Source organism: Lepisma saccharinum, chromosome 29, assembly GCF_977018435.1.
Source record: "Lepisma saccharinum chromosome 29, izLepSacc3.1, whole genome shotgun sequence".
NCBI classification, from domain to species: domain Eukaryota; kingdom Metazoa; phylum Arthropoda; class Insecta; order Zygentoma; family Lepismatidae; genus Lepisma; species Lepisma saccharinum.
This window is the reverse complement of record NC_139257.1, coordinates 16,811,391-16,838,023: the sequence shown is the minus strand read 5'-3', so window position 1 is coordinate 16,838,023 and position 26,633 is coordinate 16,811,391. Positions and strand designations below refer to the sequence as shown.

The 26,633-nt window shown below is 38.4% G+C and overlaps 3 protein-coding genes across 4 annotated transcripts in view; all 3 read left to right on the top strand.

The window, feature by feature from the left end:
• LOC145981268 (arylalkylamine N-acetyltransferase 1-like) overlaps positions 1-26,633 on the top strand; it is a 127,084-nt gene that overhangs the window by 85,349 nt on the left and 15,102 nt on the right. The window contains exon 2 of one of the 2 annotated variants that reach the window (XM_083114426.1): positions 2,266-3,045. The exons of the other annotated variant lie outside the window; for it this stretch is intronic. Within the exon in view, the coding sequence (XP_082970552.1) occupies positions 2,287-2,973 (687 nt within the window). The 5' untranslated portion in view covers positions 2,266-2,286 and the 3' untranslated portion in view covers positions 2,974-3,045. Of the gene's footprint in view, positions 1-2,265; positions 3,046-26,633 lie in introns of those variants that run through there. 2 annotated transcript variants of the gene reach the window in all.
• Positions 13,276-17,943, top strand: LOC145981269 (arylalkylamine N-acetyltransferase-like 2). Its single transcript, XM_083114427.1, has 2 exons — positions 13,276-13,650; positions 16,857-17,943. The coding sequence occupies exon 2, from the start codon at positions 16,878-16,880 to the stop codon at positions 17,562-17,564; it is 687 nt and encodes a 228-aa protein (XP_082970553.1). The 5' UTR covers positions 13,276-13,650; positions 16,857-16,877; the 3' UTR covers positions 17,565-17,943.
• Positions 22,575-25,505, top strand: LOC145981271 (arylalkylamine N-acetyltransferase 1-like). Its single transcript, XM_083114429.1, has 2 exons — positions 22,575-22,858; positions 24,593-25,505. Exon 2 carries the CDS (start codon positions 24,605-24,607, stop codon positions 25,274-25,276), a length of 672 nt encoding a protein of 223 aa, XP_082970555.1. The 5' UTR covers positions 22,575-22,858; positions 24,593-24,604; the 3' UTR covers positions 25,277-25,505.

The window sequence follows — 26,633 nt, the reverse complement described above, 5'->3', positions numbered from 1 at the left end:
TGTTCCCGAGCAGCTCAAAACTTTTGTTATTAATTTTTTTCGCACAAGTATTATTTCAAGTCCCTTTATGACTACCACTGTTGTATTTACATTGTAGAGAAGGAAGATCTTGAAGTATTATATATAAGCAGTATGACTAAGAACATTGAACTTCTGCGTACATTCCTATATTTCTTAATAAAATTTATCTGCCGTTTTATTTTCTTTGTATAATTTTTTAAGGCAAAAATGAAGCACGCTAATTATTGCTTCGCTGAAATATTACAATGTCCAACCCTAGTTCCGAGGTTGATTTCTTTTACAGGTTACATTTCACTGGTTCTAATCTCAATTTAAATATTCAATCCTCATTCGCAAATAGTCTTATGACCGAATCACATGAGGCTAGATTTTCTGCTAGATTTGCTTCTCGGACCCGGAGCACTGGTGTTTTGTCGATAGATTATTTTTCCCACATGGCATTACGCAGAGCGCACAAGCTGAAAAGGTGCGGGCGAGCGACTTGAAGAAAATCGTAGGAGATTTTACTTACAATTGCCAAAATTAAAGGTTTAAGAAGAAAAAGTATGGGCTAGGAATTAGCTGGAAAGGGGATATCGTAATCAAGGTGGGCTGAACATGGCTCTTTAATGAACTCAGTGATCTATTTATATATGACATTCGAAGGATTCATTCATTTAGAAAATATATTCTTGCTTAACAATATGTATCAAACATTTAATACACCGGTAGAGATAATTATGATAAAGTGTAAATCACCAACCCCGAGACCTCCTGTAAACAAACGGTCTCACCGATTCGATGTATCACTCCGCGTCAGCTGATTCATGACCGCAATCATCTGCTCTTACACTCATAGTTCGCCGCACCTATTCATTTTATATAAGAGCCTCTGAATGTGAGACCCCGCTCTCAAAACATCAGTCGAATATGCAGCCGCATACATTGTTACTCTCCCGGTCATTCTCTCTTCCATTACCCTTAAAACTGCATACACTGACACACCACTGCACTGGGATACCAACTTAACCTCTTCATTTACTGGTTTCTCAGAATACCACTGACAGAACGTTACATAAATATTGAGTAGAATCTGTTTCTCACCTCTTTTCAAAGGCTGTCCTTGGTGGTGTTTTGAAAACAAGCTCGGAGAACACGGATACCTTCCCGCACGCATAGAACTCTGCATGCTATTTTTCTAAGGATAAGCCAGGCAATATTACTAAGTGGCACTACTTCCTTGCTGTTCACATGATTATTTTTAGAAAATAACCAATGCTATAAAATATCATTATGTACACAAATCTCTAAGCTCATTCAAAGTTACAATGCATATTACTACAAAATGTTCACACTTATCTTGCCTCGCCATGTCACCAAGTTATTTGGCGGAACAAAAATCGTTATTAGGATGCTTGTCAAAGTTTCCAACCGCAATAAATTTACGAACTTTCTTTGTCTTGTTTTGATCATCATCATCAATATATTTATTGGACTTGCAACATTGCATATGGCTGTTTATGCCCATTATATATTTTATTTACATAAGATACAATTTACATAAAATCTACAAACAAATTTCAAATACACTCCTATCTATATCAAACCTTAGAAATATACATTACCATGTTATATCATTTTGTCTAAAAAAAACGCAAGTAAAATGTATTCAATTCACATACAAGAAAGAAGCCAAATTTATGGGAAATTATTACTGGTGCAAAGAGTTAACCATAAAGGTGAAGCAATAAGTAAGAAAAGAAAGAGCATTGGGTTTAAAGTCGACGTCATTTGTGGCAGCGTATCCCATACTACAAATTGGCCATTGTTTTACCTTACGTAATGAATCCTGTAACAACACTGGATTTTCATGTGGATTATTTTACTTCTATGAGTTTTCAATGCTTTCTGCATGCAAGTGGTTTTGTTTACAGAAGGTCCCAGGGTTTGTGATTTGAACGTTAGTTTATTCACATCCGTCGTGAACAAATCTCATTGGTATGACCACAGGCACAAGCCGCTTGCTTTGCCAAACTCAGATTATCTTCACATGACCAAACATTCACTGTAACTGGTTGTTAGTGAAGAAGAGGAAGCATGTTGCAATTATAACACAGTCTACTCGCCAAATCCAACCTGGAAACCAAGCCTGGCCCCAACAAAAGTATTCCAGTAGGTAATCTAGCTCCTTGTGGTTCGGCCTTAATCTGTGCATACGGTGGGAAAACCACTACTCGTTTGCTGACGCGTGTTGGTACCTTTCAGGTTGTAACGTACTCGAAGGCGATGTCCGCCACCACTAAGTTACCCCTACTCGTTGGGGGATTCAGGATAGAAGCAGCCACAGAGAAGTACCACGAGGAAATCATCGACCTCCTAGTCAGCCATTTTCTCAGCGAGGAACCCCTGAACGCGTCCATCAACATCCTGGACGACCAGCTATCCGTTCAGCAATTCGTAGATTCCTGCAAGCGCCGGCTAACGCAGGGAGTCACCCTGGTGGCCATCGAAGGAACTACAGAGACGCTGGCGGGCACTGTAAGTGTGATGTTAATACACGCCGACAAGCAGAGCAAGATATTCCAGTACACGGCCGATCCTGAAAGGGGAAGAAAACGGGAAACTAACTTCAGCTTCCTTAAAACCGTCCACGAGCCTACGGGAAATGTTTTCCGTGCCCTGAACACCGACCATATCGCCGATCTGTTGACTTTGTGCGTGGCACCGACCCACAGGGGCAAAGGGTTGGGTTATCTCTTGATGTCAGCGGCAGTACATGTTGCAAAGGAACTTGGTGCTGGTGCGGCCAGCTGCGTGTGCACCAGTCGTTATTCTCAGGGCATCGCTCGGAAGCTAGGGTTCGAGTCCTTGTCAGAGGTGAAGTACGCTAACTACATAATAGATGGGAAAGCAGTGTATCAAACTAAAGAGCCTAACACGTCAATTTCTGTTATGGCCAAAAGACTTCTATGAAGTTGTGTTGATAACGGAAGTGATGTCACAGTGTCCAAAAATATAGTTCTCAAAATATTACTTGTCTTTTCCTACATCTTTAATAAGATCATGTGCAGTTGGATTCACAAGTTTATTGTCAGGCAAATTGTCCATGACAACTCTCATTAATTGCTTGCTGGCACCTTGCGTGTCTTTAAGGAAAAGATTATGACGTAGGCCACTATGATGCAGACGTTGACAACAGCTTGTTTGGCGTTTTGGTTCAATACTTGAAGCTCTCGAAAAACGAATAAAATAAACATGGTGATGGACAATTTGCTTGGTAACACTTATGCATCCAACTGTACATGGCTCTAAATCGTCATTGCATAAATAAAAATGGTAGAATCTGTGTGCACATGCAAAACGTAATATGTAACACCTAGAAATTTGTGATGAGAAGCTAGAAATATTCCATGCCTAATCATAACATGTGGATATAATGATTTACAACATAACTTCACTGCAACTTAAAAGTAACGTTAAATATTAAATTCTATAGCATAAAGATTAATTGTAATTCTTTAACTGAAACTTCCAGATTTGTTACATATAAAGTTCTTGTACGCACCCACAGAATTCACTTATGTACAAATGATAAGATAGTTGTAAATGGTTCTCTATATGAAATATTTCAACATCCGCTGTCTAAAAGAAACAGAGCATTTATAAAAGTATTGCATGGAAAATAGTAGTCAATATTAATATTCTATTGAGTAGTAACACCGGGAATGTTTATTTGTACTTTTCGTCCTTAAAAACCCATTCATGAATGAAGATAGGTTACACAGAAGAAAAGTCAGACCTACTTTATGCACATTGTATGCTAATCGGGACTGAATTTAAAGTTTCACGTGGCGAGAGTGGTAATCACTACTATATCGGAGTGTTCCTTTGTATTTATAAACTGATCTATTGTTTTATTGATTTAGTTTATTTTACTTCGCGTTTTGTGCCTCTTGGCTAATTTGCGAAGATGGGGATGAGTGATGAAATGATGAAATTTATGAATGGACATTCACAAACAACCAAGCCCGACCGGGATTCGAACCCGGGAAACTGATCTATGAAGCACAGTTAGTGTGGAGATAGAATGACAACTAAAACCTCCAAAAATTTTAATTTTACGAGCAGTGTAACAACATAACATGCGAAATACACTCTACATGATATATTTCAGATTCTGAAAACAAGAAAGGGGGTCTGCAACGATGCGGAATTCGTATGCTATGGTTATAATGCTGATAGCGATGACACGTCACCTCACACAATCATTGCCAGAAAACCGACGCAAAGAAAAATTAAAATACACAATCATAATAATGTGCTCTCATAACTTTTAACTTAGTTGTTATATTAATCCATCTATACTTTGGCAATGTCTTGTATGCTCGCAGAAGTGATCTTAGGCCATGGTTTGGGCTCCTCAATGCTCTTATGTTTTTGAAAATATCGACATGTATTATTGGACGAAGGGAAACTAGTAAATACGTTCATTTATTTGAAAAGTTTAGAACGTAACGTTAAGTGTGTACGGGCTCTAATATTGTACAAATATTCAAAATATTATTGTCTATTATCTTAATAATAAACTGTGTAAGTAATATACGTTTCAAAGTAGTTAGATGTCATATAAACTATTTAATAGCGATACTAAATCGGAAGAGGAATCTTTACTACTTTTGTCATTTTCACATTTTTCAACATAATTGAAAAGTAATTGTTTCGCGTTATCCTCCGACATTTCTATCTTGTTTCTGTAATAACTTCTGACGCTCATACTTTTATAATACGAAAACTACAGCGTGTCCATAAATATACTGTCATACTTTAAAGTGGTATTACGTCGCTTTGGATAATCGTATTTAAATGAAATTGGTGACATTTGAAAGAAAAACTCAAATATTTTATTTTACAACTCATAGACATTGAATGTGGCCCCCACGAGTGGCCCTGCAGACATCAAGGCGATATTACCATTCGTGCCACACACGCTCCAACATATCCACAGGGATGGACTGAATTGCAGAAGTGATGCGAATTTGCAGTTCTTGCAGGTTTTGAGGCAATGGGGGTACATAGCCACAATCTTTTATGTAACCCCATAAAAAAAGGTCACAGACCGACAAGTCAGGTGACCTCGGCGGCCAATTGTAGAAGTCATTATCATCATTTCCGGCACGTCCAATCCATCTTCCTGGAAGCCGCTCATTCAGATGTTTCCGAACATGTAAATGCCAGTGAGGAAGTGCTCCATCTTGTTGAAAAATAAATTCATTGCCTTCATTTTCACTTCACTTCACTCCGCTTCAATCCGCACGCTGAACCTTCACCAAACTCTGCGTGGAATGATAAAACACACCAACTACGTTCTTAAATCTTCTGTAATAACAACACAATTTTAAAGGAAAACATTCACATGTCTGCCTGCCTGCTAAATATCCAACAATGAACCCGCATCGTCCATTGTTGTCAGGAGTGAATTTATTTCAGTTTCTATGTTTGATCTCGTTCATTGTTGTCCATTGCTGATATTGGTGTCCACTGTTGACATGCACAAAAATATTTGAGTTTTTCTTTCAAATGTCACCAATTTAATTTAAATACAATTATCCAAAGCGACGTAATACCACTTTAAAGTATGACAGTATATTTATGGACACGCTGTAAAGTATAACTTACTCTCTGGAGCCTTCTGGGTGAAAATAACGTTTCTTTAAGTTCCCTAGCAACGTCATTTTCCATTGTCAACAACAAGCATGCCAAACTCAAAATAATTGTTACACATCTAAACATTTTATCCTATTAAAGCAGTTACGATGTAGACATTTTCGTACTGAATACAAAATCTGGACTGAATCTAATTATGTAGATGTCATTGTTGTTTGAATCAGGTTTTCCAACTAGGAACTGATTCATCTGGATATTTTGGTAAATTTCTCGTATCGGACAAACGGCTGAAATTTGCTAGTTCATTTAATTTGAATATTCGTACTTACGTATTCTGCATTGAGAAATATTGCTGAAAGTGGCATTTCGATTATTTCATGGAAATAAGCTCTATTTGCGACATATCGAGTAAGTTTTCTTCGTTTCTTTTTGCCTTCGGTAAGTAGCAAAATGGCGGTCACAGTTTCACTATCGTACTCGCCATGCAGTGTTTCCACCCCACTGCACCCAAAAATACCTACGTAGCCCCACAAACCATTGTCGCATAGCCCAACGAACCATTCATACATAGCCCCACGAACCATTTCCGGTAAGGTTAGGTAGGGTCACACATAGGTTACAATAGTGAAAAATTGGTTTCGAAAAAAATATGCATAGCCCCACACACCATTCTCGCATAGTCCCACAGACCATTGACACATAGCCCCACAAACCATTTGCGGAAACGTGCCTTCTTCAGTTACAAAAACACGTGTTTGGAAACACTGACCGGGATTACGGCATCGCACACAGGCTACATCCACCTGGAAGTAAATGGATGCAAGAGCTTTCGTGCATCGGTCACACATTTATATCGAAAAATAGATTATTTACCGGCCAATTTCAATGAATGATGCAAGAAAACACTTCCCCGAACTTCCACAAGTATAAAGAAACTGCATTCGGTAAGTAATTTCTCTTGTAAATTTGAAGAAATCCGTTTGTCCGATACGAGAAATTTACCGGATATTTTTGATCTGTGAGAAACAATATAGACATTTTTTGTCGTCTGAAACGGCCGTCCAAAAAGGTCGGTGTTTACAGACAATTTAATGGTGTTCGTAATACAGCATTTTTTCCCTCCGGGGCTTCCTTCATGGAGAACGTTTATGTGAGTGAGTGAGTGGTGGGATTGGGGCTTATGTACATTGGGCTAGAGAATGATAAATACGTTTGCTATTTTGAGTTTATTTAGTATTTCTATCTCTTGGAATAATAGCGACAATGAGGATGAATGGTTGATAGAGTGATTGATTTGTTAATTTTAAGTCGCTTTCCTTCCACTTTGGCTAATGTTGATGATGGGAATGAACATGATAAGATGAAATGGATGAATGGACAATCACAACATACATGAACAACACAGCACGAGACCCACAGAAAATTATACTGGCTGTCCAGGCGCTAGTCTCTCGTTAGTTTGACACATTCGGGTTACAGGTCAAAAGATCAGCTCTTATTACCCGAAGATGAATGGTGAACAGTTGAAATGGATGATGGGACAAACACAACGATTCATCCATGTCTTGACCAGGGTCTAAACCTCTGGCTCCGCAGACCACTTCGCCACGGAAGATACTGATTATCATTACTGCATCGTCGTTATCCTTCCTCCACATTTGCTCCTTAGGCCAACAGTGCAAATATCCAGCGCGAATGGAACCACGACGCTTGTCGAGATGCAGTTGAAGCAATATCGAGCTATTTTGAATATTGTCCTTCATGTGACAAAGGTCACTCTTGCGCAACAGCTTTCGCATATTTCGTCACTCATCCGGTCATTCTGCTTCTTGCTGCTCTGTTGTCAACCCGATTCATAGCTAGTGGTGACCTCTGTCTGAAGATCTTAAAGGTACGTGGGTTTGATACTCAATAACTGAATCCAGCACCATATGTAGTTCAGTCAGAATCCAAAAATTTAGTTCTCAGTGGATTTTGTGATAGTATACAGCCTTATAGTTGTTTCACTATTCTTTTCACGTTTTTGATGCAATTTTTCAAAATAATTCTAAACCACTATTCTTACGAGATTAAACTGTGTTAAAAAGGTAAGTGAAGCGTTAAATAAATATGCATGAACAGTATTGAACATACCTACCTACTCAGTGCAAGGCTACTTTTGGCCTATCTTGTATATAATTTTGGGGGGAGGTGGGATGATCCAACATGTTCATTTAATATAGAACATGGTCGCCATATTGAAAAATGTCTGCTTCACGTGTCCCAGTTAGCACAATAAAGCCCGAATCACACGGAACTGGATTTCCAGTAGGAATGCCTTAGTTGGTGCTGGACTGGATACCCATTCGCTAGTTTTCGCCTCACACGATACTTGTTACTGTACTTGTCGATAGACTTTTCTTCCCATAAGACATTTCGCAGAGCAGACAATCTGTAAAGATGGACGAGCAATTTGAAGAGTGTTGTAGGAGAATTATTGATTTGTGCTTTTATTAAAAAATAAAAATAAAAATTTAAAAAAGGAAAGTATGGGCTGAAGATTGGCTCGAAAAAAAAATGGTAATCAATGCGTATCGAACACGCTTCTTAATTAACTTGGGTATGCATATTCATACATGAGATTCGCAGGATTCATTCACATTTTTAAAAAAATCAAACATTTAATTTAATACACTTGTAATAATAAGGATTTTCATTTTCGGCCTAAATATTAACGAAATGAAAACGAATGCACTGCACGTCATATTTTTCCTTTCTTTTTATCAAGAAACTAACAAAAACAGCCAACACTCCGAAACCACAGACAAAAGAACTCCCCTTTGCAAACTCACAGATTAGCTTCACATGGCCAAACTTTGCTCTGATTGGCTGTTTCACAGAATCCAGTCGAGGAAAGCCAGTATCAATTAGATCATGTCAAACTAGTCAAGCAGCCATCACATCCGGGCAGGTAGCCAGTTCAGCGCCAATTAACTGGATTTCCAGTTCCGTGTGATTCGGCCTTAAGCTTACTTGTCAGCGCCAATATTTGCCAATCTCTCCTTCACGCATTACATCATGAACTGACTGCATTTTTCCAACTCTTGAGTCTTTGACCTCTGGACCCTCAGACAATGGGGCTTGTGTCCCGCCATGTGTGTTTTCTGACTGCCCTTTCTTCACTTTTAACTTATCACCAGTCATTCTTATCATCGCGATTAGTCCACGAGATTAGAAAGTGGCGTAAAATAGCCCAAACGGAAGATAGAAAAGTGCCGTAAAATATCCCAAACCAAAGATAGAAAAGTGGCGTAAAATAGCCCAAACCGAAGATGGAAAAGTGGCTTAAAATATCCCAAACCGAAGATAGAAAAGTGGCGTAAAATAGCCCAAACCGAAGATGGAAAAGTGGCTTAAAATATCCCAAACCGAAGATAGAAAAGTGGCGTAAAATAGCCCAAACCAAAGATAGAAAAGTGCCGTAAAATAGCCCAAACGGAAGATAGAAAAGTGGCGTAAAATAGCCCAAACCGAAGATGGAAAAGTGGCTTAAAATATCCCAAACCGAAGATAGAAAAGTGGCGTAAAATAGCCCAAACGGAAGATAGAAAAGTGCCGTAAAATAGCCCAAACCAAAGATAGAAAAGTGGCGTAAAATAGCCCAAACCGAAGATGGAAAAGTGGCTTAAAATATCCCAAACCGAAGATAGAAAAGTGGCGTAAAATAGCCCAAACCGAAGATGGAAAAGTGGCTTAAAATATCCCAAACCGAAGATAGAAAAGTGGCGTAAAATAGCCCAAACCAAAGATAGAAAAGTGCCGTAAAATAGCCCAAACGGAAGATAGAAAAGTGGCGTAAAATATCCCAAACCAAAGATAGAAAAGTGGCGTAAAATAGCCCAAACGGAAGATAGAAAAGTGGCCTAAAATAGTCCAAAGGGAAGATAGAAAAGTGTCGTAAAATAGCCCAAACGGATGATAGAAAAGTGTCGTAAAATAATCCAAACGGAAGATAGAAAAGTGGCGTAAAATAGCCCAATCCGAAGATAGAAAAGTGTCGTAAAATAGCCCAAACGGAAGATAGAAAAGTGGCTTAAAATAGCCCAAACCGAAGGTAGAAAAGTGGCTTAAAATGGCCCAAACGGAAGATAGAAAAGTGGCTTAAAATAGTCCAAACAAAATATAGAAAAGTGGCGTAAAATAGCCCAAACCGAAGATAGAAAAGTGTCGTAAAATAGCCCAAACGGATGATAGAAAAGTGTCGTAAAATAGCCCAAACGGAAGATAGAAAAGTGGCGTAAAATATTCCAAACCGAAGATAGAAAAGTGTCGTAAAATAGCCCAAACGGAAGATAGAAAAGTGGCTTAAAATAGCGCAAACCGAAGGTAGAAAAGTGGCTTAAAATAGCCCAAACGGAAGATAGGAAAGTGGCGTAAAATAGCCCAAACGGAAGATAGAAATGTGGCGTATAATAGCTCAAACGGAAGATAGAAAAGTGGCTTAAAATAGCCCAAACGGAAGATAGAAAAGTGCCGTAAAATAGCCCAAACGGAAGATAGAAAATTGGCGTAAAATAGCTCAAACGGAAAAGAGGAAGTTGGCGTAAAATAGCCCAAACGGAAGTTAGAAAAGTGGCGTAAAATAGCCCAAACGGAAGATAGGAAAGTGGCGTAAAATAGCCCAAACGGAAGATTGAAATGTGGCGTAAAATAGCCCAAACCGAAGATAGAAAAGTGGCGTAAAATAGCCCAAACGGAAGATAGAAAAGTGGCTTAAATTAGTCCAAACAAAAGATAGAAAAGTGGGCTAAAATAGCCCAAACCGAAGGTAGAAAAGTGGCGTAAAATAGCCCAAACGGAAGATATTAAAGTGGCGTAAAATAGCCCAAACGGAAGATATTAAAGTGGCGTAAAATAGCCAAACGGAAAAGAGAAAATTGGCGTAAAATAGCCCAAACGGAAGATAGAAAAGTGGCGTAAAATAGCCCAAACGGAAGGATAAAGTGAGATAAAAAGCAGAATAAAGTGTGTGAGAGAGAAACTTTTTCCCAGCCTGTCCTACATCCCTCCAAACGGAGAGTATGTTAGAAAATTGGTTTATTAAATTACTTTCCTTCGCTACCCCTTGGTTGTAAGACGACGACGTTGCCAACTACGCCGTCGGGAAGTCCCTAGAAGAGATGGATGAAGGGGTAATACCAAAGCTAGATGGACAGGTCACAACACAGCTGCGAGCTTCCATCTATATCTCTCTCTCTCTCTGTGTGTATGTGTGTGTGTGGGGGGGGGGGATGCGTGAATGAGTGTAAATCCTATCTAATTTTCGGCTTGCTAAAAATCCTCCGCCATGGAAGTCTTTTCCTTCTAATGACGGGTGTTTATTCGCTCATGAAAGGTCTTATTCACATTATGCTAGAGCAGAGATCTGAAGCTGCCCATCGCGAGCTACCTGTAGCTCGCGGGGTCATTTCCAGTAGCTCGTGAAGTGTTTGGCTAGACTGCAGATAAGAGCGGCAATATTTGAGTTAAGCTTTGGCAGAAAGATCTGCATATTCCGATAAATGGACATTTGGACAACTTGTTCGAATATCTGGGACATCCTATTCCGTATATCTAACCTAACAAATATTGTGGATGAAAATTAGTGTCATCCTTATTAACAAGGTAAGAAGCAAGATGGTGATGATTAGGGGCAAGTTTTTAAATTCTGCTGTGTACGTGAGAAAAAAAAAAGTATGTACATGGTTTGAACTTTCTTTAAGAAATGACAGCCTCTATATGTTGCAGAGAAATTAAAAATAATAATTTGATTGGATTTGATTTGATTGTACTTTTGTTGTTTAGCCTAGCTTTTATGACATTTTTCAGGCCGGTGTCGTGTCGTTTGCGCCGAGTCATTTGCGCCGAGGCTTCTTATCGGTTCATTTCCGCCGTGACATATGTCAAGACCTTCCTCGGCTGGTTTTCCCACAATCCAGAGTGTCATCACCGCCGGGCGCACGTGTGTTTATGGGCACATTATTATACATTACACATTACATTACACATTATTATACACTACATAAAATCGTCAAAAACATTATAAATACAGTGTATTTTTTGCAAACATTATATAAGTAATAACTACGTATATATAAACACAATATTTGGATACACTTGCACAACAACAATACAAACGTTATTTGAATTCTTGTAGGTATGCAAATGCTCGAAGGCATTCCACGCGTTGTTTCTATCATTTCCATATTCTCAGCCATCTTGTCGTCTCTCTCAAGTCTCAATTTTACATAAATACTAATTTCCCAATGTATATACCTCATATATACTTTCATCTTACATTCATTTACCAATCACCTTCCTTTTCAATCGAAGATGAACACAGCTGGAGCTGGGCAACGTCATAAAAACACATGCGCGCAGCGGTAATGACACTCAGGATTGTGGGAAAACCCACCAAGGAAGGTCTTGACATATGTCGCGGCGGAAATGAACTGATAAGAAGCCTCGGCGCAAGCGACACGGACTCTTTCAGGCCTCCCCGATGGTGCAGTGGTAGCATCGTTGCCTTGTAACCAAAGGGTTCCGGGTTCGATACCCGGTGGAGTCACATGGTGGTTCGGATTCCACTTTAAACTGTAGACCAGTCCCGATTAGCCTTACTGAGAATAAAGTGAACTTGAAACACCAAATCAATGAATTATGACACTTTTGGGTAATGGCGACGATGAGGATGAGTGATGATATGATGGAATTGATGAAAGGACACTTGAAAAGAAAACACATGCTCATGTCGGTATTCGAACCAGAGCCCCCTGGCGTTTTAGAGCTGAAAAAATCATTACATATTTTAAAGTTTTTTTATAAACCAACAAAGGATCGTAAAAAAATCAATCTACGATTGGTAACGCGTCATGTATTTTAAAATGTGGGACACGACTGGTTTTTCCTCTGTTTCTTTCCAAGCGGGGGGAAAATGTAATCTCATCGCATGGTTTGCAGGTGTATGTAAGTAACACTATTTTCATGAAAATTTCCAAGTTTCTTTTCTATTGTTTTTAGTAATTGCAATAATTGCATGATGTATACATTTTCGGAGCACATCTTTTGTGGCACTGAAACACCAGAAGTGTTGCCAATGCACAGTCTTAATTTCTAAAAACAACGATTTTCCTAGTTCCCCCTTAAAGACGCCTCATCCGATTGGCTATCGGTAGAAATGAACTTTTATTTTTTCACTGCCATAGATGTCGAGCTAATCCACCTAACCAAACTGAAAATTACCGACGGCATGTCCATGCATGTGTGTTGTGCACAATTTTTCATGCCTTGTAAAACATTTCATTTACCTTCCCCTTACATCTGGCAACACTGCGTGGATGCTAATGAAATCCAATCATTCTTCCCCGGTTTAAAAGTATATGCATGAAGAAGGCTTCAATTTGGTATAAGGATTATATGTGTACCACTTCCGGTTCAAAAGTTGTACTATCCCCAACTCCGGGTTGTGTTGTAAATGGAGCACCCTGTATCTCAAAGGCTCGGTGAGTTTCGAGATCTGTGTGCTAGCGCGATAAGGGCGAATCACGTGATACTCCAAGGTTCGAGTTAGCTGTATCCCATCTGCCAGGTCTGCAGAGCAAGGCACTATCAACCCAGCGTGAGTCTATGCAAATGGCAACAAACAAGACAATGGCAAAACAGCCTGGCACCAAATGACTCTCACTCATGTCGCACACACTTACCGCTGTTATAGGATATGGAAAGTAACTTCACGAGTATTTTATTAGGATTACACCAACTTTCTGACTTTGCCGTTTTTGTCGGCCAGCAACAGAATACTCAACGTTACATCATCATTATCTTATCGTGCATGCTCAAACAGCTTGGTTGCCAGGTCAAGTGCTTCCAGGAGTGCATTATATTTGGATACGTGCAGAACAAGATTAACTTATTCCTGACCCCATAATCCAGCTTTCGGCACAGCAAGTCTCTTCCAAGTTCTAAGGTGTAAGTAGAAATTCAACATACTCTCTCTGTGTGTTTGTGTCTGTGTCCGTTGTCTTTATGTGTCTGTTATCTTTTTTGACTCTCGCTCTCTTGTGTCTGTTCTCTTTCTCTCGCTCTTCATTTGTAGGCTTACCACATTTTTTTGGGCCCAGGATATATTCGCGATCAACTCGTTACTGCTGAATTTCAGGTTTTTTTTTTACAAAAAACTTAAAGGCCTTAACATTTTATTGCAACATTAAACCATAAATTGAACAAGAAAAATTAACATTATTTTTTTAAAATCAATCAATTAATTTTCAAATGTTTAATTGAATAATACATTGTCTGATGTTTAGGAATCCTCTCTGTTCTCTGTTCTGTTAGTTGACTCAGTTGAACTTTTCACTAGACATGACTTTTTTTCAGAAATGGCTTGTGTGTTTTAATAACATCATAAAATTCACAAAATGAAAGTTCTGAATTAATTTTAACATTCAGCACATGTTTAACAGTGGATACTAGAAGTCTACCTCTTTCTGCAGGCCAAATATTCCCCATAATTGAAAATACTCTCTCAACTGGAGCAGATGTTCCAGGCTAAGACATAGCAAACTCAACCATCTTAGAAATGTTGGTACATGAAATATCAGTATTTTAAAACACCTTAAAAATTGGTCGTGAATATTCAATACCGGTAGCTATTTTCATGTTCAGATTCTCAAAACCCAGACATCACCCCGGACAGAACTACAAAACCAGGACTGTCCGGGCTAATCCCGGACGTATGGTAAGCCTATTCATTTGACTATTTAGACAATACTAATGCAACACTACATAAGATTTGTTTCTGCCGACGTCCGTAGTGGAGTAGATAGCACAGCGCTGCGACGCCAGGAGATCCGGGTTCGAATCCCTGGACATGGTGTTCTCTGAATGCACCATCATCAATTTCATCACAGCATCACTCACCTTCATCTTCGTGAAAGCCAAAAGTGGCAGAAATGCGAAGTAAAGTAATCCAAATTAATGAATAACAGTTTGTTCACAAATTGAACTTGCTCCAAGAATGTTATTCGAACCAACTTGACCAAGATGAGCTAAACCTAGCCTAGCCTATTGATTGAGTTGGAGTTTTAAGTCCATTTTATGCACTTTAAGGCTAATCGGGACTGGACCTACATTTCAAGTGGGATCCGAACCACTATATGCCTCCACTGGGTATCGAACCCGAGACCCCTTGATTACAGACGACGACGCTACCACTACGCCATCGGGTAGGCCCGCAACCTAACCTATAAATGTTATCATTCAATCACTATCTGTTTCAGACTAGTCGTTATCTTAACTTCGATTATCGAATAGAATAGATAATCGAATTGAATCTAGAATATTGATATTTTGCCTAACTTTCACTTTAATACATTTTAAATTTCAAGGTCAAGAGATATGGGTGATATCGCAACGTTAAAAATATATCAATTGTTGACTTCCATAGACACATAAATCGAGATAAAACTATAAAGTAGTTACTGTGAAGTCCACTAAGCCTAATATCTTACCACTATAGCTGTAACAGTTTATGCACCAGATGCAAACACCGGTAAATGTCTGTTATATCAGAGACACATTTCTTCATTTTTACAAAAGAAACTACTTACGGAAATGAGTTTCTGTAGTATTTTGAAAGTTCGTGGAGGTATTTTCTCACCGTAGAATGCTGCACAACAAGAAATAAGCACTTTTGATATAATAAACTTGCATTTTGTGCAAAGCGACAACATTATGCCGTTGTTTCCATTATGTACCTGCAGATGGCGCGAGCGTCGAAAGTCACGCAGTCTCACCAGTGTTTCCAAAAGTGCCTTTTTTTTTACCAGAATTTAATTTTTTTTAACTATGCTTACCTAACCTAACCTTGCCTTGCCGGAAATGGTTCGTGGGGCTAAGTGAATGGTTTTTGGGGCTATCCGTCAATGGTTTGTGATGACATAATGAACACGAAAGTAGGTATTTTTCGGTTAAGAAGGTTGAAACATTGCATACCCACTCCAAATCGACAAAACACAAGCACGACCCGCTATGATCCACAGCTGTGCGCGCCATATTGTATGTTCCGCAACGGAAGAAAGGACCCAAAAGAATTACTCGTAATGTGAAAAATCGAAGTTATTTTCGAGTAAAAAGCATAATGGCACCTTCAACTATGTTCCGCAATACACAATTAGTAAGTACGAACCATTTAAAACTGAAAATATCCGATAGAAACGTGTCTCCGATATAACAGACATTTACCCAAACACCGACATAATTTATTCGAACGAATAATTAAATAATAGAATAGTGACATAAGTTCTCAGAGATCCGCAACACTGACACAGTCATCATCGTAGCGGAAGAGATGCAACCATCGTGCAAGAGGTGATCCCAACATGGCGTAATCTGACCAGGGATTACTCGAAGTTCAGGGAAGTTTATTGAATACTACTTTCGGTTACAAGTTGACTAACAGTGAAGCAATGGATTTTTCGATCTGGAAATACATTTCTGTGAAGCTAAATCAGCTACCAGAATTCGGACCTTATTGAGGTTAAGGTTTCTGTCAGTAGGAATTGGAATTTACTGACGATGTTAGCTGGAGGCCCTCGAAAAGCTTCACAAAATGACTTACCTTCTTTTTCCGAATTAAGGCTTCCGAAAGTTAGTTCAACGCTAGTTATGGCATAAAACTATTAACTTTATCACAATACTATTCTGTGTAAAATCCATATACCAACTGATCGTGTGGACTATTTTCCACACACAGGTAGGATATAATTCAATTTGCTAAATACGTGTGTAGTACGTATGTTAGCTACACGAGTCGCCTTCTCTGTAACGTATCTACACATGAGAATTATCATTTTATGCTTTTTAAGTTTGTCGTCTTATGTGCTTCGTATAATTTTTCAGTGAACGTGAAGCACGCTAATGAACATATCCAATGTCCAAAATTATTATTTAGATTAAAGAATACTAAGGACCAAGCACAAAAATGTACAAAACAATAGTCTCGAACTATGCAATATTTGTATTTATGTCATATTATTCTAATAAGGAAATAGGCAAGACCAACATGATACATTGCACATGCAATCTGGGGAACTATGCCCTATGATTCGGTCTTAAGGTGTGTACACGGTGGAAAATCCCCTACTCGTTTGCTGACGCGTGTTGGTACCTTTCAGGTTGTAACGTACTCGAAAGAGATGTCCGCCACCAGTAAATTACCCCTACTCGCTGGAGAATTTAGGATAGAAGCAGCCACAGAGAAGTACCATGAGGAAATCATCGACCTTCTAGTCAACCATTTTCTCAGCGAGGAACCCCTGAACGCGTCCGTCAACATCCTAGATGATCAGCTATCCGTGCAGCAGTTCGTAGATTCCTGCAAGCGCCGGATGACGCAGGGAGTCACCCTGGTGGCCATCGAAGGAACTACAGAGAAGCTGGCGGGCACTATAAGCGTGATGCTCATAGACGGAAGAAAACAGAGCGACATTTTCCAATACATTTCCGAAGCAGGAAGAGGAAGAAAACGAGAAACGAAGTTGAGCTTTCTTAAGACCGTTCTCGAGCGTACAGGAAACCTTTTCAGTGCTCTAAACACTGACTTGATAGGCGATCTGCTGACTTTGTGCGTGGCACCGACCCACAGGGGCAAAGGGTTGGGTTTTCTCTTGATGTCAGCGGCAGTAGATGTTTCAAAGGAGCTTGGTGCTGGTGCTGTCGTCAGTGGCTGCACCAGTCGATACTCGCAGTGCATCGCTCGGAAGTTGGGGTTGGAGGCCCTGTCAGAGGTGAAGTACGCTGACTACATGGTAGATGGAAAGAAAGTATTCCAATCTAAAGAACCTAACACGTCCATTTCTATCATGGCCAAAAGACTTCCATGAAATAGTGTTGGAACCACTTCACAACGAAAGTGACATTGAATCCAAAAATATAGTTTCAAAAGATTTACTTGCTTTCCCTATATCTTTAATAAGATCATGTACATTAAATAACCATTGATAAAATTAAATTGGTAAAATCTGTCTACACATACAAAACTTAATGTCAAATAAATCTCTAAAATGTTCATTTTAATATTAATATTATCTTAACGTAACGACATGGCATATTAGTACATGGCTACTGGGTTGGCCTTCTTGGCAAGAAAAAGAAAGAGACCATAAACATATATATTATGTTATTTTCTTTGTGTCCAGATAAAAGGTATGTTAATATTTCTAGCTTACGTCCAGCTTTGAATTAAATGTGTTCTTTATTCAACGTGTATTTTCTTTCTTGTTCTAATACTAATAACCTGCATATCCATGTCCCATTCACAGACCTAAGAAATTTGAATTTAACGCTGCGGACAGAAGATTGGATGGATTACATTAGACTCTGATCATATGTATCTTCAGGGTGAGATTATCGGCACCAGGGGGTGCTCGTTGCTATGTGAAGTACGTATGCATTACGTCATCTGGGAGGATCGGGTTTTACGGTGCTCGTTGCTATGTGCAGTAAGTTTGGTACGGTGTACATTTAGCTACTAACACGTTGCAAAAGTCGGAACAAGCAGGTTATTGATTTTGTCGCATTCAATATATTTTTATTGTATTATTTCTCTTGAAATGAGATTGTTTCGTTCATTCCACCTATAATCATGCCTAATTGTGCAGTAACAAGCTGTGAGAATTATAACAAAAAAGTAAAGGAAGTGATATAAAATATCATAGATTTCCAGCTGATAATCGTGTAAGTAAACAGTGGATTCGTGCTTGTGATCGAGAACATAATATTAATATTAAAAATGCGAGATTGTGCAGTGCCCATTTTTGTAAAGAAGACTATGTGCGAGATCTAAGAGCAGAACTTCTGTGTTTGCCAACAAAGAAAGTACTGAAGCCAACTGCAGTGCCATCGCTAAAATTACACCATATTACTTCAGTGCAAAATAATAGTAGAGAATGTGGTTTAGCAAATTCTCCTGAACCTTCCTCTTCAAAACATGAATCATTTTTAGGATGTGCTGATAAAGACTGTGGAGATGTACGCTACGAAAGGTATGAAATAAGGAAACGTTCCTTAAATAAGCTAAATACTATGTCGCCGAAAAAAGAAAAATAGACTTAGGTACAGAAACTGCTAGCAATGTTTCGTTGTTGGAAAACACTATTCATCGCTTACAGAAGAACAACACACGTTTACATAAAGAAATTAATAAGTTAAAGATTAAGAACAAGCTCTTGCAACTTGCTTTAACCAAAAAAACTAAACAAGTTCAAAATCTTCAACATAACCTAACCGACAATGTAACAAGAAAACTCACGAATATCTTGGGGAAAGTGTTCAGTGACACTCAAATACAATACTTAGTACACGGTAAAACGAAATCCCTATGGACTAAAGATGATATAAGCAAAGCGTTGACTCTTCGAGCCGTTTCAAAAAAATGTTACGTTTATTTGAGAAATACAGTTGGTATACCTTTACCTGGACTTTCTACGTTAAGAAGATGGGTGTCGAATTCATTTTGTTGCCGGCCAGGTATATTTGGTGATGTTTTGCAATTGATGAAATATGTGTGAACTCTCTCTAATTGTAAATCACATCATTACACTAATAATTTGTTTAAAAGTTTGTTTTATTTAATTTCGTATTAATTATGTTCGCGTCTCTGAGTTCCATATTTTCGGAAATTTTACGTACAGGAGAATGTAGAGTGTAAGATTGGCATTTCGTGCTACAAAATTTGTGTTGTAAATAAAACCCCTAACGATGAAAACGCAAGTCCTGTTTGTAATTTCCATAAAATGTTAATTTTCGATATGGAAGTGAGGTTTTACAAGTTACCGTGTTTTGCGTGTTAAAGCTATAATACGTGTAGGTGCAAGCGAAGAGCGAAAGTGTACAAATACGAATGCAACACCCTTAACAAGCCGAACCTACTCGAAACTGGATGCTAAGATCACCAAACCTAATTCACCTAACCTACTAATTCAAGCGTACAGGAAGGGATTTACGAACACACAGAAAATTTAGCTCATTGATAATATTAAGCAAAGCCAAAGCGAGATGCAAAGGACAACACGGTAAGCTCACGTATAGTCAGGAGAATGTTGCCACTATTACTGCATTTTTTTGTTTTCAATTCCATATAATTTATATTCCTTTGCGGTGGACAAGCCAGGTAATGGTAAAAATCAAACAGTAATAATGCCTTTGAGGATAGGGCGTGAGATGTAGAAATTTCATGAATTCCCTAATATGACAACGGCAATCTACTTCTGGCATACATATAGTCACATAGTACACATGTACCGAAATCTTGTCATGCGATTTTGTGTGTAATGAAGAGATTATCACCCTGCAATCTAAACTTGGGCCAAATTACGAATTCAAAGGACATAATTAATTCTTCAGAGAATAGTTTTTCTATTAACTTTTCCATTTAATTGATAATAATTAATTAGATTTCACTTGATGTTCACTGACATTAGGTTAATAATGTTGATAATTATATTTCTCCCTTGTACATGTGACATTTAGAACAGGTTAAGATAATATACATGAAGCATAAATGAAAATATAGCAAATAAGTTACAAGAAATCACAATGAAGGACTGTACAAGGGTATGAATCGTTAAATAGTAAAATTTCATTTTTGGACTTTGTCTTGGATTTTCCTATTACATTTCCAAATACATTTTAGTCGTCTATAACCAGGAGAAACTATTCTATATGCCGAGCTCGTGGCACAAGTATATAGTTCGTCAACTACACCACAAAGAGCTTACTGTTTTAAAGAAAATTTTCTACGAAAGGAGAGTATGACATCCATTGTTTACACTGAGTAGAAAGGTACAAAATCATGCACATTATATTTGTGAAATATTAAATTGAACGAAGTTGTAAAACTTCACTAATGGGCATTATATTTATTTCATACAATGCTCAATATCGTGTACATAATGTTATGAAACCGGAATATACATTTTATTCAAGAAGTGTAATTTCCTTTACTGTCGTTAGAAGGCAATTACGTGACATTTTACTATCTTGTCTTCGCGATTAGCCCAAAGTGGAAGAAAAGCGGAGTGAAACAAATGAACAAAATAAATCTATGAAACGATCATTTCCTTTTCAACTCTTTCATTCATGCAATTCTTCTTTAGCATGTTAAAATTATAGTATACTATGATTATAGAATGAAGACATGGTAAATGAGAACATGCGCCAACTATCTTTGTAACACATCGATCAGAAAGTTTGAAAAGTATGTATTTTCACAATACGTTTGCGAGTTTTCAATTATGTTACTACTAGTGCCTCCCCGATGGCGCAATGGTAGCGTCGTTGCCTTGTAATCAAGGAATCCCGGGTTCCATACCCGGTGGAGGGAGGGACATAGTAGTTCGGATCCAGCTTTAAACTGTAGATCCAGTACCGATTAGCCTTTCTGTGCATAAAGTGGACTTGTTGAAACACCAACTCAATCAGTAAGTCATGTTACTAATCATTAAAGGAATGCCTCAATACCATCCCGAAGTTTCGATAATTAATAATTCCCCCTCCTCAAAGTAATAAAACACTTTCCCTCTCTGAACCTCGCATAGAAATTATAGCGGCCGTTTGCTTCGGCCAAGCCCGGAACGAACATAACCGAAGGGGCACCGAGCATAACCGATCCTCCCATAAGACGTCACGCGCTCGTGCATAATCGGCAATTTTCGGATGGCGGTACCTTATATACTGCTGGACAAAATAAACCGGACACTTGCATTTTTTGTGATAACGCAATGGGTCGATAAAAGCTCTGATTTTAGGGCTAACTAAATATTGCAGAAACTGAATTAAGTACGAATGCATAAACAAAGTCCAAGCCTATGAATGGTACTACATGATCTGCCAAACATTCTGTAATATACCTGTGAGCTGTCATTGCAATTCAGATGTCAAATATTAAGGTGTCCGGTTTTCTTTGTCCAGCAGTATATATTAAGTTACCTTGTATCGGCACAACATCGTGTCAAGGAAGATTTTCTAAAACAAACCATCAAGACAATGTCTTGCAAGTAGGCTATGACTCAAGTTTATTAACTTTGTTTATTAAAAACTTCCAGTTATACTTTCATAACTTCTAGTGCTTTCTATCAAGGATTTAATGTAGTTGAAGTATCAAAGTCATGGCACAACATTTCATTCACAGAATTTATTGAAGAAAGTGAAGATATCGACGACTATTTTCTGGTTTTCGATCAGCTCTGCCCAGAACGTGACAAATGAAAGAAAAGCCGCAGTAATTAAGTTTTTGGCGTAGCAAGTCATCAAGTACACACAGACCTAACGTATAAGTAAAAAGTTAGCTGTCATTGGTCCCAAGGCTTTCAAAATGCTTCGTAATATCACTGCTCCTGAAATGACATATGGTCCATCATATGTTATAATTTCCTACAAAATGGTCCGACACTTCAGACCCAGATGAAGAAGCTTACAAACAAGCATGCAATCTCCGAGTGAATATCTATCTCTTCTCTCCTTCTCTCTCTCTCTCTCTCTCTCTCTCTCTCTCTCAGTATGCGTGTGTATGTGTCCGTCTTTATATCTGGCCATTAACGTTGAATATCGTTTCCAGGTAAAGTCTGTTTGCACCTCGTTACAAATCATCCTCCATGAAAGCTTTGTCGGATGTTTTATTCGCTCATGAAAGGCCTTATGCCCATTGTGCTAGAGAGATAAGGGCGAATCACGTGATCAACCTGTTGCTCCAAGGTTTGAGTCAGCCGTTTCTCATATCAACGGTGGTACCTCTTCGCGTGCATTGCAAATGACAACAAACAAGACATTTAAAAAAACGCCCTTGTGCCAAATGACATGAAACTCATGACACTAGCTCAAATCCCACACATTAACTGACTATTAAAGGGTATACAGAATAACTTCGAGAGCAGTTTGCAAAGGATTACACCAACTTTCTGACTTTGCGGTTTTTGTCGGTCCGCAAGAGAATTCCTAATATTAGATCGCTTTTTATCTTATCGTGCGGGCTCAAAAAGCTCGGTTGGAAGGCCAAGTGTTTCCAAGACATTACATTTGGATGTGTACAGTGCCTCAAGATTGAGGCTTCCCAGTTATTCCTAACCACTTAATTCAGCTTTTGGCGTAGCAAGTCTTCAAGTACGCATAGACCGAACGTGTAAGTAATTTCAAAACACATACTCTCTCCGTTTGTGTGTGTGCCTGTGTCTGTTATATATTTATGTGTCCATTATCTTTTTCGACACTTCCCTTCACTTCTCTCTCTCTCTCTCTCTTTCTCTTATGTGTGTGTGTTTTGTTTTGACTGTTCTGACAGTAATAATGAAAATTAAGTAATATCTTAAAACTAGTAAGTATAATGTTTATACAACAAATGAAAACATCGACCCTATTTATTCACACACTAATAAAAAATAGAAATCGTGACTTCATAAATTAATGTTATCAAGCCTTCAATTGTTCTCAAAGCTCTACAATAAATACGCAAGAACATGCATTATTTTAGCAAAAATGATTCCGCTCATCCTGCAAGGGGCGATGACAATATGACGTCATCTAAGCAGGGATTACTCAAAATGTAAGGAAATTAATTGTATAATGTTCTCGGTTGCAAGTGATGGAATATGATTTTCTGATCTGGAACTGGATATCTGTGAAGCTAAATGATCTATCAGAATTCACATCTTTTTGAGATTAAGATTTCTGTCGGTAGGAATTTGAATTGACTGGTGATTGTTGGAGGCGTTCAGAAAGCTGCACAAAATTACTAATCCCTCGTTTTACGAATAAAGGTCAAGTTAGTACAACGAAAATTAGGGAGTACATGATAAAATAATTTCATTAAGTATTAAAATTATCACATCATTATTGAACAGAAAATGCACATACCACCTGATCTTGCTAGTTGAATATCCCTGCATAAATTCCACCTAAGATTCTTGTTATACTATTTGCATATAGGAAATAAAATTCAATTGTCCAAATACCTATATAATGTGTATTAGCCTATAGATACATGAATTGCGCATGTACACATGAGAGTTATTTTATACGTCATAGTAATGGTGTGTATGTACATAGAACATACTCTTTAAATGGCATACCTCGATATTATTCTACAGACTTGGCAGTTTTATGAAAAATATATTATCATGTTAAGAGCGTAGAATTTATTTATCAGTGCCATAACCACTTCTTTGAGCTACACGTTGTTGTAATAAAGACCATGTACTGTCCGGCTGCCTTAGCCGAAACCATGGATAGAAGTGCGCATGCGCCAACTGGACTTGCTCACTGTCAAAATAGGGGTGACTGCCAGCAATCGCAGGCCTATAATTATAAAGACTGGAAATAATACACATTTGTTGAAGTGGCACATCTACGCTTGCGCATAGTCGTGGGGGGGGGGATAGAAATATGGCGGAGATGCATATTAGAGCTTGTTAAGTTTTCATTTTTATGAAGAAGTTATTTGTACTCACTTGTGAAGTGTAATATGTAGAGTTATATACTTCTTAGGAAACTTGAAAATTGGAATCTTGTGTGGTGCAATGACTCACAATCTTCAAAATAGTTAAGGTTTTTTGTATTACATAATCATACGTCACACTTCCTTCATGAATTGCAATATTTTATTGCGGTGATAATGTTTATATCTTGGCGAAGTATTTGTTCTAGAGAAGCAACAAAAAAGGACTTACCAGTTGGATTTGAGGATGGGTTTATAGTAGAGGTTATGTAAGCTGTTTACAATAAAGATTTTATCTGAATTAAAGACAGATATACTCAAGATTTACTCAGTACGGTGTGTCTTTGTAAAGCATACAATTCAGCCAGTATTTCGCGTAACGTAGTAATGCCAACAGCATTAATTTACATTTATATTCCGTAGAAACTTCGAAAAATGGCGGAAGATAGAAAGATCTGGAGAGTCGTGAATGGTGTGAGGATAGAAGATGTTCCTCCATCACGAGAGACAGAAACATTGGAGTTTATCAAGGACAACTTCTACAGGCATGCATTTATATCGAGCACAATAGGAGTCTACAAGGATCGGAAATCTATGGAATTCTTCGAGCCCGAGTTTGCTAAGTGTTTAAGGGATAACCTAGCCTTGTGCGCGGTTGATGAATCAAGCAACGAAATAGTTGGAGCAACTCTTCTCCGTTTGGAACGGAAAGATGAACTACAGGACACAGCGAGTAGGCCTGAGATAGTGGCCAGAGCTAGAGCTATTCTGGATGCGGCCGAAGCGAAAGTGAACTTGTTCCGGAAGCTAGACGTTGATGAATTAGTGAACGTGTCCAGGTTGTGCGTGAAACCTAGTCACACTGGCCGCAAGTTGGCGCTGAATCTTGTCCAGGTGGGTCTAGATAAAGCAAAGCTCGTTGGGGTTCCTGCGGCCAAGATAACCGGTGACTGCATCGCATCGCAAAGCATCGCTCGGAAAGTCGGCATGAAGCTGTACGCAGAAATCAAATATGAAGACTTCAAGATTGATGGTGATGTAGTATTTAAAAACACAGGCCCTAATACGTCGGTTGCAGTTCTTGCTATGCGACTGATTAATGATTGATCTTCACAAACAGTGCAAAAGACTGTAGTGAACAGCGTAGTGCATCAATTTTTTTTCAACTGAGTGCAAGGGTTTTGTGCTGTAGTGTGTTTATAAAGATACACCATACCATAATATTTGCAATGTACAAGTATATCAAATTATACATACAGAGTAAATATAGCTACATGTATTGACATTTCATAACTTGTCAAACTTTCAAAAATATAAGTACAGTTTTACAAATGAAAGTAAAGGGACACCAAAAGTATAAAGACCGTGTACAATAGTTCAACGACAGTTTTTTAACCGCTGTATTCACGAATCAAATATTGAAAACTTGGAATCAAAGACTGAACGTGTAGAGTTATTATGACATAAAAAGTTATTTAATTATTTGTAAAATAGTACATTAAGTATTTTTGCACGTATAAGATTTATAGAAGCATATGAATAATTGTTTAAAGATATGACACGTTAGCATCGTTAGGCATTTACATGAAAACGCAACCATACTAGTGATTTTTGTGCTTGTATAGGCATTAGTGAACAAATGAAGTAAATGCTAAGGACCTTAAGTTCTTGTTTCTTAAGTTCACTTTATGCACAGAAGGCTAATCGGGACTGGACAGTTTAAGTGGGATCCGAACCACGATGTGCCTCCACTGGTAAATGCTAAGGAGCATTTTCTCTTACAATTGTAATTGAATATATTTTTTCTTTACGGTGTACAAAATGTAAGCCAATGTTCTGCATTATTTCTTAGAATAATGCATGATGGCAACAATATTAATTTCGATATCAGTTTCCTAGAAATCTCAAAGTATGTCAGAGGAGAGAAAAGTATGGAGAGTCGTGAATAGGGTGAGGATAGAAGACGTGCCTCTATCAAGAGAAAAAGTAGGAATGGAGTTTATCAACGAGTTCTTCTACAAACGTGGATTCGTCGTGGTGGTGTCTACAAGACGAGCGGCTAGGGACAGCATTAGCACCTTGGGAAATATATGCTACAGCACCAAACCTGGCCTGCCTAACCAATAATAGCTGAAATAAACAAAATATAACTTGCCAAACCTATTTACATGCTTATTTATGCAATGATATGCCTACATGGATGGGTTAGGCAGGCCAGGTTTGGTGCTGTTAGCATGTATTTCCCAAGGTGTTAATGCTGTCCCTAGCAGCTCGTGTCTACAAGTACCCAGAATCTATGCCATTCGTCGTGCCGGAGTTTTCACGGTGTATAAAGGATAATCTTGCCTTGTGCGCCGTTTGACGAGTTAACGAATGAAATAGTTGGGACGGCCCTTCTGCGTTTGGAGCACAGAAATGCTCCTCTGGACACTAGAAGTCAACCGGAAGTGCTGAAAAGAGCTTG